Here is a 14,493-nt window from a genome sequence, read left to right as displayed (position 1 = left end):
GGAATCTTGAACAAAAATCAGAGAGTAGAGTGGAAGAATTGAGTGGTTCAGGCAGCGTCTGTGGAGGAATGGACCGACGGCTTTTCAACTCGGGACCCTTCTTCAGACTTGATTTGGGTCTGAAGAAACGTCATCAATTCAATCCCTCCAATCTATGCTTAGCTGCCTGACGCTAAGTTCCTTCAACTTTGTTTTTTGCTAAAGCCAATATAAATTAAAATCAATTTATTGTCCTTCTTTAACTTTAATGCGGTCGAGTTGATGCCTTCCAGCGCCAGAGACCATCGAGTCCGCACCGACCAGCGACCCTCACACACTTACACTCGGGGGCAATCACAGGTGAACGGACAGACAGCGCCCGGAGTCAGGATCGAACCCGGTTCTCTGGCGCTGTGTCACCGTGACTCTACCGCTGTGCCACGGTGCCGCACTTCTCGCAGTTGTTCTGCTCGTCATGTCTTTGCTGTGAATCACTGCGTGTGAACGGGGCAAATTAACTGTTGTGGCAGAAGGTTGGAGATGAAGCGTGGGGTGGCGGGTGGTGAGCGGGCTGAGAGAGGGAGGGAGGGAGTGGGGGGGTGGAGGTGAGCGGGCTGAGGGGTTGATTGAGGGGGGATTCTCTGTCCCCGGGCTGCAGCTCCTTGTCATCCACTGTGTTCTGCCTAGGCTCCGCTCTCCGCTGCCCTTCAGTCCCGGGGCTGGACAGCCGCTCCCGGGACCCGTTGTCCGGGCCGCCTGCCTCCGCTGTCCCCACGGTCACCTCCCCCTAGAGCCACGGCCTCCTCCTCCTCCTCCTCCGCCTTCCCGTCCCCGGCCGCGGGCTGCTCCCGCTTCAGCTCCCGGCAGGATGAGGGCCGCCAGCACCAGCTCCGAGCCCCGCCAGCCATGTGTCAGATCAGCTGTTACACTTCTGCTACACTGTCTGTCTGCATGTGCGTGTGTCGGGCCTGTCCCACTTGGGCGACATCTTCGGCGACAGCCTGAAAAGAGGTTGTCGCGGCGTGACGCCGGGTGACGCAAGGTCGTGACCCATGCAGATGTATTTTGCGTCATCATGCCTTACTGTGCGTCCAGACGCATCGCGCACGTCACGACGCGTCATCTGAGCGACGCACCACGTGATCGCACGGATATATCGAGCGCCGACTTTCTAAACTTCTTTCAGTTGCAACGGAGACGATCGGAAAATGGCGCTCAAGAGAAGCAGGGCTCATCAGCAGAGCAGGGCACAACGAAAAGCAGCCAGGGACAAGATCCAGGTTCTGCAGGTTAAGGTCAAGGAGGAGGAGGCTGTAGATTGGGATTATGATTATGCTGAGTTTAGTGATGTCTCATTTGAGATCAAGAAGAAGAGGCTAATGGTAACCGAGCCATATGAATTTAGCTGGGAACAAGAGGGGGAACTGGTAGATTGGTATCAGGCCAAACCTGAGCTGTACGACAAATACCACAGGCAGTTTAGGAATACGAAGCGAAGGTTCATGATGCTTGAGGACAAGGCAAAGGAGTTCCCTGGCTGCACTTGTATGTACACACTTACTTTGTTGTTTGTCGGCATTTCAGTCATTATAATTACAATCACAAATTACAATTCGTTCCACACTGATCTTCATTCATTCTATGTTTTCACAGGCGACCAACTGTGCCAATTCTATAAGAGCCAGAGGACAATGTACGGCAGGCTGACGCGCAGTTTGCACAAGTCTGGCTCGGGCCGTAAAAGTATGACTGAGAGGCAGCAGTGGATAGTGGAAAAATGGGGTTTTATAAATGACCATATCGTTCGAGTGGAGCCGAACCAGAGCACCAGGAAGGTGATTAGTATAAAATAATATTTTGACATTGATAATTTGATTGTCATCTTGCTTGCCACGTCCTGAAGGTCTTGAAAATTTGTGATACATAGAAAATAGGTGCAGGAGTAGGCCATTCGGCCCTTCGAGCCTGCACCGCCATTTGATACGATCATGGCTGATCATCCAACTCTGTATCCCATCCCTGCCTTCTCTCCATACCCCCTGATCCCTTTAGCCACAAGGGCCACATCTAACTCCCTCTTAAAATACAATGAACTGGCCTCAACTACCTTCTGTGGCAGAGAATTGTGTAAAAAATGATTTTCTCATCTCGGTCCTAAAAGACTTCCCTCTTATCCTTAAACTGTGACCCCCTAGTTCTGGACTTCCCCAACATTGGGAATAATCGTCCTGCATCTAGCCTGTCCAACCCCTTAAGAATTTTGTAAGTTTCTATAAGATCCCCCCTCAATCTTCTAAATTCTAGCGTGTACAAGCCGAGTCTATCCAGTCTTTCTTCATATGAAAGTCCTGCCATCCCAGGAATCAGTCTGGTGAACCTTCTCTGTACTCCCTCTATGGCAAGAATGTCTTTCCTCAGATTTGGAGACCAAAACTGTACAGTTGCATCTCCCCTTTTCGGCCACCATTCAGATAATAATCTACTTTCCTGTTTTTGCCACCAAAGTGGATAACCTCACATTTATCCACATTATACTGCATCTGCCATGCATTTGCCCACTCACCCAACCTATCCAAGTCACCTTGCAGCCTCCTAGCATCCTCCTCACAGCTAACACTGCCCCCCAGCTTCGTGTCATCCGCAAACTTGGAGATGTTGCATTCAATTCCCTCATCCAGATCATTAATATATATTGTAAATAGCTGGGGTCCCAGCACTGAGCCTTGCGGTACCCCACTAGTCACTGCCTGCCATTCTGAAAAGGACCCGTTTACTCCTACTCTTTGCTTCCTGTCTGCCAGCCAGTTCTCTATCCACATCAATACTGAACCCCCAATACCGTGTGCTTTATGTTTGCATACTAATCTCTTATGTGGGACCTTGTCGAAAGCCTTCTGAAAGTCCAGATATAACACATCCACTGGTTCTCTCTTATCCACTCTACTAGTTACATCCTCGAAAGATTCTATAAGATTCGTCAGACATGATTTACCTTTCATAAATCCATGCTGACTTTGTCCAATGAATTCACCACTTTCCAAATGTGCTGCTATCCCATCTTTAATAACTGACTCCAGAATTTTCCCCACCACCGATGTTAGACTAACTGGTTTTCTCTTCCCACCCTTTTTTAAAAATGGGGTTACATTAGCTACCCTCCAGGCCTCAGGAACTACTCCAGAATCTAAAGAGGTTTGAAAAATTCTCACTAATGCATCCACTATTTCTGCGGCTATTTCCTTAAGGATGCAACTTATCTGGCCCTGGGGATTTATCGGCCTTTAATCCATTCAATTTACCTAACACCACTTCCCGGCTAACCTGGATTTCACTCAGTTCCTCCATCTCATTTAACCCCTGGTCCCTTGCTATTTCCGGCAGATTATTTATGTCTTCCTTAGTGAAGACAGAACCAAAGTAGTTATTCAATTGGTCTGCCATGTCCTTGTTCCCCATGATCAATGTTTTTAATTTTTATTTTTTATAACATATACACATTTATTTTCTTCCATTTTAACAAGGAGAGACCACAGCGTGCCATCTCCAGTGAGGATGAGCTTGATCCTCATGAGCGACCCTCTGGATCCACCACCCCGACCAGCCAGGAGTACAGCACGAGGAAGCAGACCATTGTCATCCCCACTGCAGGCTGCAGCACAACTGCAGCTAGTCAGCGGATGATCAAAGAAGTAAATGCTTTTGGGTGAATTATCAGCAGATTTCTCATTTGATCCATCCCTTTTTCTCCATCGTTTCCAAAACATTACTTACCTGGATCGTACCCTTTTGTTGCAGATCGTGCAACAGGCAAAGGCAACAACAGACACCATGATCACTATGACACAGCCAAAGACATCACATGAGAGGATAGTTGAAACCTTCTCAGCGTTCTTAACACAAGAGATGCTCCTCATTCCTGAAAGTGAATGGGTTAGCTTCTCCATGGAGGCCTTTGCCTTGGCAAGGGCCCACAGATTCCCTCAGCCGGTAAAATCTCTTAATCAAAGTTTGTGGAATTTCTAAAACGTTTGACTTTAATAATGCTTTTGTATGAATTACTCAATATGAATTCAATGGTGTTGCATAGTCTGATGCGACACATGGCATTCATGGGTCACCCATAAATGGGGATGATGGCACCACCACATCAGCATGTTCACCATGTATAATGTGATACCGTTTCTGAATCTGACTCAAGATTAACTGCGACACACAGCCTGTGAAAGGTTGTGATTTATTTTATATCATTTATTTTCCTCCCAATTCATATTAATAGGTTTATGTGTTTTATCCACAAGCATTGATGGGACCACAGCACACGGCGTACCCACCGATGGCAAGCGCACCCAACATCAGGGCACCAGCTCAACGCCACATCGGGCAGCAACGACTTCCACAGACAGTACCCGGCAGCTTCCAAGAAGAGCCTATCAGGGAAGCCCAGCTGGACCCCAGGAATACAGCCATCACCATGACACCAACATTTCCAGCCAGATTAGAGAGTCAGGACTGAAGTGTGAACCCGAGTCTGAATCTCACTGATCATTTGGCTGCTGATAGCCGGGGGCAAAGTTCCCATAAAGAATGAACAGTACAAAAGTACATAAATGTACATTATTACGAATATCTGAAATGATGTTCTTCCTAATGTGGAAAAACAAATCTTTTGAAATTATTTTTTAAGAAATAAATTGTTTATTGCTCTTTATATTTATTGTAAATAAGTTCATTTCCAATGTAATTATTATACTTCAGTGTAAACCTTTTTGTGTTGTGAAAAAAAAGCTGTTTGTTCGACTATCAATTAAATTCTGGACATTTCTACGCAAATTTGATGTGTGATGATCTTCTAATTTCTCAGTATTGTTAATCATGGAATTACTTTCACATATATAAATCAACATTTATTTAGATCAATAAAATACACACAAACATTGAAATGCAAAACTTGTCATATAATGTGGTCAATAAAAGAGACTCGGACACAAGCATTTCACTGCTTTTGATTGGTACAAGGAGACTACAAAACAACATGATAGACCACTCTGGAGGTGCAGGTTTTGCTGTACACTTCATACTGTAGAACACATCATAATACACCTTGAGTGAATTAATGGAGCTAGATTATTTTTAAATCTGGTCACTCGGCGGCTAATCAGACGCAGTCTCCGAGGGGCAGTTGCGACCAATCAGCGACCAGCTTCCCTTACTGAGTTACTGATACAATGTGTTCAAGTTCAAGTTCAAGTGAGTTTATTGTCATGTGTCCCTGATAGGACAATGAAATTCTTGCTTTGCTTCAGCACACAGAGCATAGTAGGCATTTACTACAAAACAGATCAGTGTGTCCATATACCATGATATAAATATATACACACATGAATAAATAAACTGATAAAGTGCAAATAACAGATAATGGGTTATTAATAATCAGAGTTTTGTCTGAGCCAGGTTTAATAACCTGATGGCTGTGGGGAAGTAGCTATTCCTGAACCTGGTTGTTGCAGTCTTCAGGCTCCTGTACCTTCTATCTGAAGGTAGCAGGGAGATGAGTGTGTGGCCAGGGTGGTGTGGGTCTTTGATGATACTGCCAGCCTTTTTGAGACAGCGACTGCGATAAATCCCCTCGATGGAAGGGAGGTCAGAGCCGATGATGGACTGGGCAGTGACTGGGCAATGTGGATGTGATCATCACACCCAGGCTCAAAATGGCCCTGAAATTCACCATATTACAAAACATTTCTCAAGGGGGCTTATAGCGTCCACCCCCCCCCCCCCTCCCCCCCCACCCCCCCCTTCCCAACCTCAGCCTCACGAACCTTAGCGAACCCCTAGTTCCTAAAACCCATGTCCATCACTTACAGGCGAGTTAATACTGAGCGCGACAGTGGTGTACAGTCATGAGCGCAGTAACGGGGTACAGATGAGATGAAAGGGGTACAGGAATCTATACTGAGCCCAGTGCTGGGGTAAAACTAGTTTAAAGGAAGCGCACTGGCGGGGTACAGGTAGGTTTAAATGCTGCTTGGTTTTGATTGAGCATTGCGTGGGTATCAGGGCGCCCCCAGTATCCACTGGCCAGGGGTGCCGGGGTGTCGCTCCCCCGGGTACCGACCGCCACCAGTGGGCGTATCGGGACGGACTGAAAGAGTCTGCAGAAGGGTCTCGATCCGAAACGCCACCCATTCCTTCTCTCCAGAGATGCTGCCTGTCCCCGCTGAGTTACTCCAGCATTTAGTGTCTACCTTCGGTTTAAACCAGCATCTGCAGTTCCTTGATACACATTGCTGACGGCCTGACTCGACCTGCGGGCTGGCCCGATGTGCGAACGGACGAGACTGAGCTGCGGACGGGGGTCTGTTGAACACGGCGATGAGCAGCAGCAGCATCAGGCCGATAGAAGTTGTGCGAGCCCACGATGGCCTCGAACTGCAGCGCGCCCGCCCCGAGGCCGGGGTAGGAGCTGGACCCGGGCGCTCAGCAGGTCGGTGAGCTGAAGAAGTAAGCGACGCGGGGCCGGAGCAGCGGCAGTGCCCGCCTGTAACCCGCTCAACGGCCGGGTGAAGGGGTGAAATCTCCTGTCACTTACTTCCACTCCTGTCTACATGATCATGGGTGAGCAGGTCAGTGAGTGAGTGGCACGCTGTGTATGTGTGTGTGTGTGTATGTGTGTGTGTGTGTATGTATGTGTGTGTGTGTGTGTGTGTGTGTGTGTGTGTGTGTGTGTGTATATATGTATGTGTGTGTGTGTGTGTGTGTGTGTGTGTGTGTATGTGCGTGTCTGTGTATATGTGTGTGTGTGTATGTCTGTGTATGTGTGTGTGTGTGTGTCTGTATATGTGTGTGTGTGTGTGTGTGCGTGCGTGTCTGTGTATGTGTGTGTATGTATGTGTGTGTGTGTGTATGTGTGTTTGTGTGTGTGTGTGTGTATGTCTGTGTATGTGTGTGTATGTATGTGTGTGTGTATGTGTGTGTGTGTGTGTGTGTATGTCTGTGTATGTGTGTGTATGTATGTGTGTGTATGTGTGTTTGTGTGTGCGTGAGTGTGGGTGAGTGTATGTATATGTGTGTGTGTATGTATGTGTGTGTGTGTGTGTATGTGTGTTTGTGCGTGTCTGTGTATGTGTTTCTGTGAGTGTCTGTGTGTTTGTGTGTGTGTGCGTATATATGTGTGTGTGTGTGTGTGTGTGTGTGTGTGTGTGTGTGTGTGTGTGTGTGTGTGCGTGTGTGTGTGTGTATGCGTGCAGGGCAGTAAGCAATGGTCTGAGTGTGTGTGTGTGCAGGGCAGTGAGCAATGGGCAGTGTGTTCACTAGTGTGTGCTCAGTGTGTTTATCAGTGAGCAAGGTGGGGAGCAGTGCACTATGCTCACTTGTGAATAAGGCAGTGAGCAGTTGTGTTCACCGGTGAGATGACAAGAGAATAATGTTTAGTAGTGAGCAGGGCAGACCTGCTGACTACAATGGAGCAGGAGCCCAAGAATGTGCAGACCATTGTCCACGCAGCTTGTGTCCTCCACAACGTGATTGCATCAGTAGTGCAGCAGCAGCAGCCATGGTGGAGAGTGACACAGTGGACAACCAGACAGGAGACAACACACCAGGCTCATGGAGAGCTGGAGGACAGGCTGCACCGATGGTGGCTCTGGAGAGATTGTCAGGAAACACCTGCTAGACAGCCAGGGAGCAGAGAGACCATCTCTGTGCCTACTCCAACTCTGAACTAGGCAGTGTACCCTGGCAGAACAACATGTGAAGATCAGCAGCAAATATCCCACACCACAAACAGAGGACTACCACTACAGGAACTGATCCAAATAAATGAAGATTTATATATGTGTAATTAATACCATGACTAACTATACTGAGATCATCACACATCAAATCTTCATAGAAATGTCACAAATTTAAAAGCTTGTGTCTGTGTTTCCTTTATTGACCACATTATATGACAAGTTTTGCATTTCAATGCAGTTCAATGTTTGTGTGTATTTTATTGATCTAAATAAATGTTGATTCCATAATTAATTCCATGATTAACAGTACTGAGAAATGAGAAGATCAAATTTGCATAGAAATGTCAAGAATTTTATTGATAGTCGATCAAACAGCATCTCACAACACAAAAAGGTTGCACTTAAGTATAATAATCACGTTGGAAATAAACTTATCTACAATAAATATAAAGAGCAATAACTTTTTAAGAAATAAATTGTTTATTTAATGCCAGCATATTGAAAAACAACAATTCATTTAACAAGAAAGATTTAACTTCCACAAAAGTAACATCATACTTAAGCAAATATTTTGAACTATAACACTAGTCAACAAAAGATCTATTTTTTTCCCCCACATTAGAAAGAATAAGAAATTATGTTCTTTCTAATGTACATTTATGTACTTTTGTACTGTTCATTCTTTATGGGAACTTTGCTCCCGGCTATCTTCAGCCAAATGATCAGTGAGATTCAGACTCAAGTTCAAACATGAGTCCTGACTCTCTAATCTGGCTGGAAATGTTGGTGTCATGGTGATGGGTGTATTCCTGGGGTCCAGCTGGGCTTCCCTGATAGGCTATTCTTGGAAGCTGCCTGGTATTGTCCATGGAAGTCGTTGCTGCCTGATGTGGCGTTGAGCTGGTGCCCTGATGTTGGGTGCGCTTGCCATCGGTGGGTACGCCGTGTGCTGTGGTCCCATCAATGCTTGTGGATAAAACACATAAACCTATCAATATGAATTGGGAGGAAAATAAATGATATAAAATAAATCACAACCTTACACAGGCTGTGTGTCCCAGTTAATCTTGAGTCAGATTCAGAAACGGTATCACATTATACATGGTGAACATGCTGATGTGGTGGTGCCATCATCCCCATTTGTGGGTGACCCATGAATGCCATGTGCCGCATCAGACTATGCAACACCATTGAATTCATATTGAGTAATTCATACAAAAGCATTATTAAAGTCAAACGTTTTAGAAATTCCACAAACTTTGATTAAGAGATTTTACCGGCTGAGGGAATCTGTGGGCCCTTGCCAAGGCAAAGGCCTCCATGGAGAAGCTAACCCATTCGCTTTCAGGAATGAGGAGCATCTCTTGTGTTAAGAACGCTGAGAAGGTTTCAACTATCCTCTCGTGTGATGTCTTTGGCTGTGTCATAGTGATCATGGTGTCTGTTGTTGCCTTTGCCTGTTGCACGATCTGCAACAAAAGGGTACGATCCAGGTAAGTAGTGTTTGGGAAACGATGGAGAAAAATGGATGGATTAAATGAGAAATCTGCTGATAATTCACCCAAAAGCATTTACTTCTTTGATCATCTCCCGCTGACTAGCCTGTCTAGACTCTTCTTCCTCAGCCGCAGTTGTGCTGCAGCCTGCAATGGGGATGGCAATGGTCTGCTTCCTCGTGCTGCGTTCCTGGCTGGTCGGGGTGGTGGATCCAGAGGGTCCCTCATGAGGATCAAGCTCATCCTCACTGGAGGTGGCACGCTGTTGTCTCTCCTTGTTAAACTGGAAGAAAATAAATGTGTATCAAAATTTTCAAGACCATCATATAACCATATAACAATTACAGCACGGAAACAGGCCATCTCGGCCCTACAAGTCCGTGCCGAACACTTATTTTCCACTAGTCCCATATACCTGCACTCAGACCATAACCCTCCATTCCTTTCCCATCCATATACCTATCCAATTTATTTTTAAATGATAAAATCGAACCTGCCTCCACCACTTCCATTGGAAGCTCATTCCACACAGCTACCACTCTCTGAGTAAAGAGGTTCCCCCTCATGTTACCCCTAAACTTCTGTCCCTTAATTCTGAAGTAATGTCCTCTTGTTTGAATCTTCCCTACTCTCAATGGGAAAAGCTTATCCACATCAACTCTGTCTATCTCTCTCATTATTTTAAAGACCTCTATCAAGTCTCCCCTTAACCTTCTGCGCTCCAAAGAATAAAGACCTAACTTATTCAACCTTTCTCTGTAACTTAGTTGCTGAAAACCAGGCAACATTCTAGTAAATCTCCTCGGTACTCTCTCTATTTTGTTGACATCCTTCCTATAATTGGGCGACCAAAATTGTACACCATACCCCAGAATTGGTCTCACCAATGCCCTGTACAATTTTAACATTACATCCCAACTTCTATACTCAATGCTCTGATTTATAAAGGCTAGCACACCAAAAGCTTTCTTTACCACCCTATCTACATGAGATTCCACCTTCAGGGAACTATGCACAGTTATTCCTAGATCCCTCTGTTCAACTGCATTCCTCAATTCGCTACCATTTACCATGTACGTCCTATTTTGATTTGTCCTGCCAAGATGTAGCACCTCACACTTATCAGCATTAAACTCCATCTGCCATCTTTCAGCCCATTCTTCCAAATGGCCTAAATCTCTCTGTAGACTTTGGAAATCTACTTCATTATCCACAATACCACCTATCTTAGTATCATCTGCATTATGTACCATCAGGACGTGGCAAGCAAGATGACAATCAAATTATCCAATGTCAAAATATTATTTTATACTAATCACCTTCCTGGTGCTCTGCTTCTTCTCCACTCGAACGATATGGTCATTTATAAAACCCCATTTTTCCACTATCCACTGCTGCCTCTCGGTCACAAATCTACGGCCCGAGCCAGACTTGTGCAAACTGCGCGTCAGCCTGCCGTACCTTGTCCTCTGGCTCTTATAGAATTGGCACAGTTGGTCGCCTGTGAAAACATAGGAATGAATGAAGATCAGTGTGGAACAAATTGTAATTTGTGATTGTAATTATAATGACTGAAATGCCGACAAACAACAAAGTAAGTGTGTACTTACAAGTGCAGCCAGGGAACTCCTTTGCCTTGTCCTCAAGCATCATGAACCTTCGCTTCGTATTCCTAAACTGCCTGTGGTTTTTGTCGTACAGCTCAGGGTTGGCCCGATACCAATCTACCAGTTCCCCCTCTTGTTCCCTGCTGAATTCATATGGCTCGGTTACCATTAGCCTCTTCTTCCTGATCTCAAATGAGACATCACTAAACTCAGCATAATCATAATCCCAATCTACAGCCTCCTCCTCCTTGACCTCAACCTGCAGAACCTGGATCTTGTCCCTGGCTGCTTTTCGTTGTGCCCTGCTCTGCTGATGAGCCCTGCTTCTCTTGAGCGCCATTTTCCGATCGTCTCCGTTGCAACTGAAAGAAGTTTAGAAAGTCGGCGCTCGATATATCCGTGCGATCACGTGGTGAGTCGCTCCGATGACGCGTCGTGACGTGCGCGACGCGTCTGGACGCACAGTGAGGCATGATGACGCAAAATACATCAGCACGGGTCACGACCTTGCGTCACCCGGCGTCACGCCGCGACAACCTCTTTTCAGGCTGTCGCCGAAGATGTCGCCCAAGTGGGACAGGCCCGACACACGCACATGCAGACACACAGTGTTGCAGAAGAGTCACCTATAAAGTGGGGAGACGATGCGCTTTGTCCATCTGCTCACCACTGACATGTACACGGCCGACCGGCCTCCCCCCGCCGCTCTCCCCCGCCACCCTGAGGCTTTGTCCGGGAGCGCTGGGGGAGAGGGTGCGGCGACGTGTGCCGGCTGTGTGCTTGTCTCCCCGAGCAGGGCGCCTGGTCCACACGTTCAGGAACTAGCAGCTGATCTGACACATGGCTGGCGGGGCTCGGAGCTGGTGCTGGCGGCCCTCATCCTGCCGGGAGCTGAAGCGGGAGCAGCCCGCGGCCGGGGACGGGAAGGCGGAGGAGGCGGAGGAGGAGGAGGCCGTGGCTCTGGGGGGAGGTGACCGTGGGGACAGCGGAGGCAGGCGGCCCGGACAACGGGTCCCGGGAGCGGCTGTCCAGCCCCGGGACTGAAGGGCAGCGGAGAGCGGAGCCGAGGCAGAACTCACAGTGGATGACAAGGAGCTGCAGCCCGGGGACAGAGAATCCCCCCTCAATCAACCCCTCAGCCCGCTCACCTCCACCCCCACTCCCTCTCACCCTCCCTCCCTCTCTCAGCCCGCTCACCACCCGCCACCCCACGCTTCATCTCCAAACTTCTGCCACAACAGTTAATTTGCCCCGTTCACACGCAGTGATTCACAGCAGAGACATGACGAGCAGAACAAGTGCGACAAGTGCGGCACCGTGGCGCAGCGGTAGAGTCACGGTGACACAGCGCCAGAGACCCGGGTTCGATCCTGACTCCGGGCGCTGTCTGTCCGTTCACCTGTGATTGCCCCCGAGTGTAAGTGTGTGAGGGTCGCTGGTCGGTGCGGACTCGGTGGTCTCTGGCGCTGGAAGGCATCAACTCGACCGCATTAAAGTTAAAGAAGGACAATAAATTGATTTTAATTTATTTTATTTTTAGCAAAAAACGAAGTTGAAGGAACTTAGCGTCAGGCAGCTAAGCATAGATTGGAGGGATTGAATTGATTTGAGTTGAAAGGCCGTCGGTCCATTCCTCCACAGATGCTGCCTGACCCACTCAGTTCTTCTACTCTGTTTTTTGCTCAAGATTCCAGCGTCTGCAGTCTCTCGTTTACTTATATATTGGCTATTACTTGTATATCTTCACTATATTGGCTTTGCCTGGTCACCTTGAATTTTTCAAAGTGCTCTGCTATAACAGCTTTAGCAGTAACGTTCTCATGACGGATGCTAAACTGGCCTGTACTGTACTTTCCTGTGTTTGTCTCCCTCCATCTAAACTAAGGAGTCATGTTCTTCTGAGGAGAGCCACACGTAATAGACACAAAAAGCTGGAGTAACTCAGCGGGACAGGCAGCATCTCTGGAGAGAAGGAATAGGTGATGTTTCGGGTCGAGACCCTTCTTGAGATTGAGAGTCAGGGGAAAGGGAAACAAGAGGTATCGATGATGATATAGAGAGATAGAGAACATATGAAAGAAAGATATGTAAAAAAGTAACGATGAAACAGGTTAACTGTGGGCCAGGTGGAAACTAGTTACAAAGAGACTCAACACTCGTTCTGTACTCGTTCTCACCCAGCAAACAGCTGACAATGGCCTGTTTCCTTTACCATCGTTACTTTTTTGCATATCTTTCATTTATTTGTTCCGTATCTCTCTACATCACCATCTATATCTCTCGTTTCTCTTCTCAACTCGAAACATCATCTTCATCCATTCCTTTTCTCCAGAGATGCTGCCTGAGCGGCTGAGTTACTCCAGCATTCCAGGGACAATTTACAATTTTACCAAATCCAATTAACCTACAGACCTGTAAGTCTTTGGGATGTGAGTGGAAACCGGAGCACCCCGGGGAAACCCACGCAGGTCACGGGGAGAACGTACAAACTCCGTACAGACAGCACCCGTAGTCAGGATCGAACCCGGGTCTCTGGCGCTGCAAGGCAGCAACTCTAGCGCTGCGCCACTGTGCTTCTCCCTGTGCCACCTCCAATTCCTCCGTCTTATTTACTCCTACCTGACCACTTGATGGTTGTGCCCTCCGTCTCCTCTTCCCCCTCTCACTTCTCATCTAATAAACAGTGAGGCAGGTACATGGATAGGATAGGATTGGATGGATATGGCCCAAACCGTGAGCAGGTGGGACTAGTGCAGCTGGGACTTTAGGAGAGCTCCCCCTCAGTCACATCTGGGGAGTCTTTTAAGTTCCTTGGAACCAGCATCTCCAAGGACCTGAAATGGGGGCCCACCATCGACTCCACAGTCAAAAAGGCCCAACAGAGGATGTACTTCCTGCGGCAGCTGAGGAAACACAACCTGCCACAGGCAATGATGGTCCAATTCTACACGGCCATCGTTGAGTCTGTCCTCACCTTCTCCATCATGGTCTGGTTTGGCACAGCCACCAAGCACGACATCCGGAGCAGGCCCATACGAAGCTTTTCAAAAAGGGGGGTGGCATGACAGGATTACAAAAAACTTAATGTGAAATAATGTGCGCGCTGCGCACATCACGAGCGCGAAGCGTGAAGTCCCTCGATGCAAGGGTCCAGGGCCCCCTGGAAGCTCAGGGGGTTTAGATGCTTTCTGATACATTCTGAGCCTTATTTTGGAGCATTTTTGCACCAAATTTATGACCAATATTTCAGAAAGTAACAGGAATCTGAGAGGTAGCTTTTTCACATAAAGGGTGCTGGGTGTATATAACGAGCTGCCAGAGGAGGTAGTTAAGGCTGGGACTATCCTAATGTTTAAGAGACATTTGGACACATACATGGATAGGACAGGTTTCAATCGATATGGGCCAGACGCGTGTGAGTGGGACCAGTTTAGATGGGACATGTCGGTTGGTGTGGGCAAGTTGGGCTGAAGGGCCAGTTTCCACACTGCATCATTCTATGACTAAAAAGTGAAGAAGAAAAATGCATGTAGATAAGTAGAGCAGATTTGAAAGAGGAGTGAAATGTAGAGGCAGAGATAGGTTTATGGGTGGAAAGGAACATAGGAAAGGGAGGGGGAGAGTGGGCTTGGGCAGATGGGTGAAGGGAAAATAGTTACAAAGTGCTGGAGTAATTCA

At 47.3% G+C, this 14,493-nt stretch overlaps 2 protein-coding genes across 3 annotated transcripts; one reads left to right on the top strand and one right to left on the bottom strand.

The window, feature by feature from the left end:
• Nucleotides 1-976: 976 nt before the first annotated feature.
• LOC116966955 lies at nt 977-4,809 on the top strand. 2 transcript variants are annotated; one of them, XM_033013343.1, is made up of 5 exons: nt 977-1,524; nt 1,633-1,814; nt 3,501-3,668; nt 3,775-3,966; nt 4,278-4,809. In XM_033013343.1, the coding sequence occupies exons 1-5, from the start codon at nt 1,188-1,190 to the stop codon at nt 4,281-4,283; spliced, it is 885 nt and encodes a 294-aa protein (XP_032869234.1). In that variant the 5' UTR covers nt 977-1,187; the 3' UTR covers nt 4,284-4,809. The 2 variants fall into 2 exon arrangements, with proteins under 2 accessions (XP_032869234.1, XP_032869233.1); XM_033013342.1 differs by having other exon boundaries at nt 3,492-3,668.
• Nucleotides 4,810-8,042: 3,233 nt separating this feature from the next.
• LOC116966897 lies at nt 8,043-11,358 on the bottom strand. The gene is made up of 5 exons (XM_033013266.1): nt 10,819-11,358; nt 10,528-10,709; nt 9,288-9,491; nt 8,990-9,181; nt 8,043-8,678 (listed from the first exon to the last, which is right to left on the bottom strand). The coding sequence occupies exons 1-5, from the start codon at nt 11,153-11,155 to the stop codon at nt 8,673-8,675; spliced, it is 921 nt and encodes a 306-aa protein (XP_032869157.1). The 5' UTR covers nt 11,156-11,358; the 3' UTR covers nt 8,043-8,672.
• Between the last annotated feature and the right edge of the window lie 3,135 nt (nt 11,359-14,493).

Source organism: Amblyraja radiata, chromosome 38 (assembly GCF_010909765.2).
Source record: "Amblyraja radiata isolate CabotCenter1 chromosome 38, sAmbRad1.1.pri, whole genome shotgun sequence".
Classification (NCBI taxonomy): domain Eukaryota; kingdom Metazoa; phylum Chordata; class Chondrichthyes; order Rajiformes; family Rajidae; genus Amblyraja; species Amblyraja radiata.
This window is presented reverse-complemented; position numbering and strand designations above follow the sequence as displayed.

Excerpts from the sequence above, each read along its gene's own strand:
- LOC116966955 (XM_033013342.1), top strand. The coding sequence starts at position 1,188 with ATGGCGCTCAAGAGAAGCAGGGCTCATCAGCAGAGCAGGGCACAACGA. Across the intron at positions 1,525-1,632 it reads GGAGTTCCCTGGCTGCACTT|GCGACCAACTGTGCCAATTC; the intron begins GTATGTACACAC and ends ATGTTTTCACAG. Across the intron at positions 1,815-3,491 it reads CGAACCAGAGCACCAGGAAG|TTTAACAAGGAGAGACCACA; the intron begins GTGATTAGTATA and ends ATTTTCTTCCAT.
- LOC116966897 (XM_033013266.1), bottom strand. The coding sequence starts at position 11,155 with ATGGCGCTCAAGAGAAGCAGGGCTCATCAGCAGAGCAGGGCACAACGA. Across the intron at positions 9,492-10,527 it reads AGAAGCAGAGCACCAGGAAG|TTTAACAAGGAGAGACAACA; the intron begins GTGATTAGTATA and ends ATTTTCTTCCAG. Across the intron at positions 9,182-9,287 it reads AGCGGGAGATGATCAAAGAA|ATCGTGCAACAGGCAAAGGC; the intron begins GTAAATGCTTTT and ends CTTTTGTTGCAG.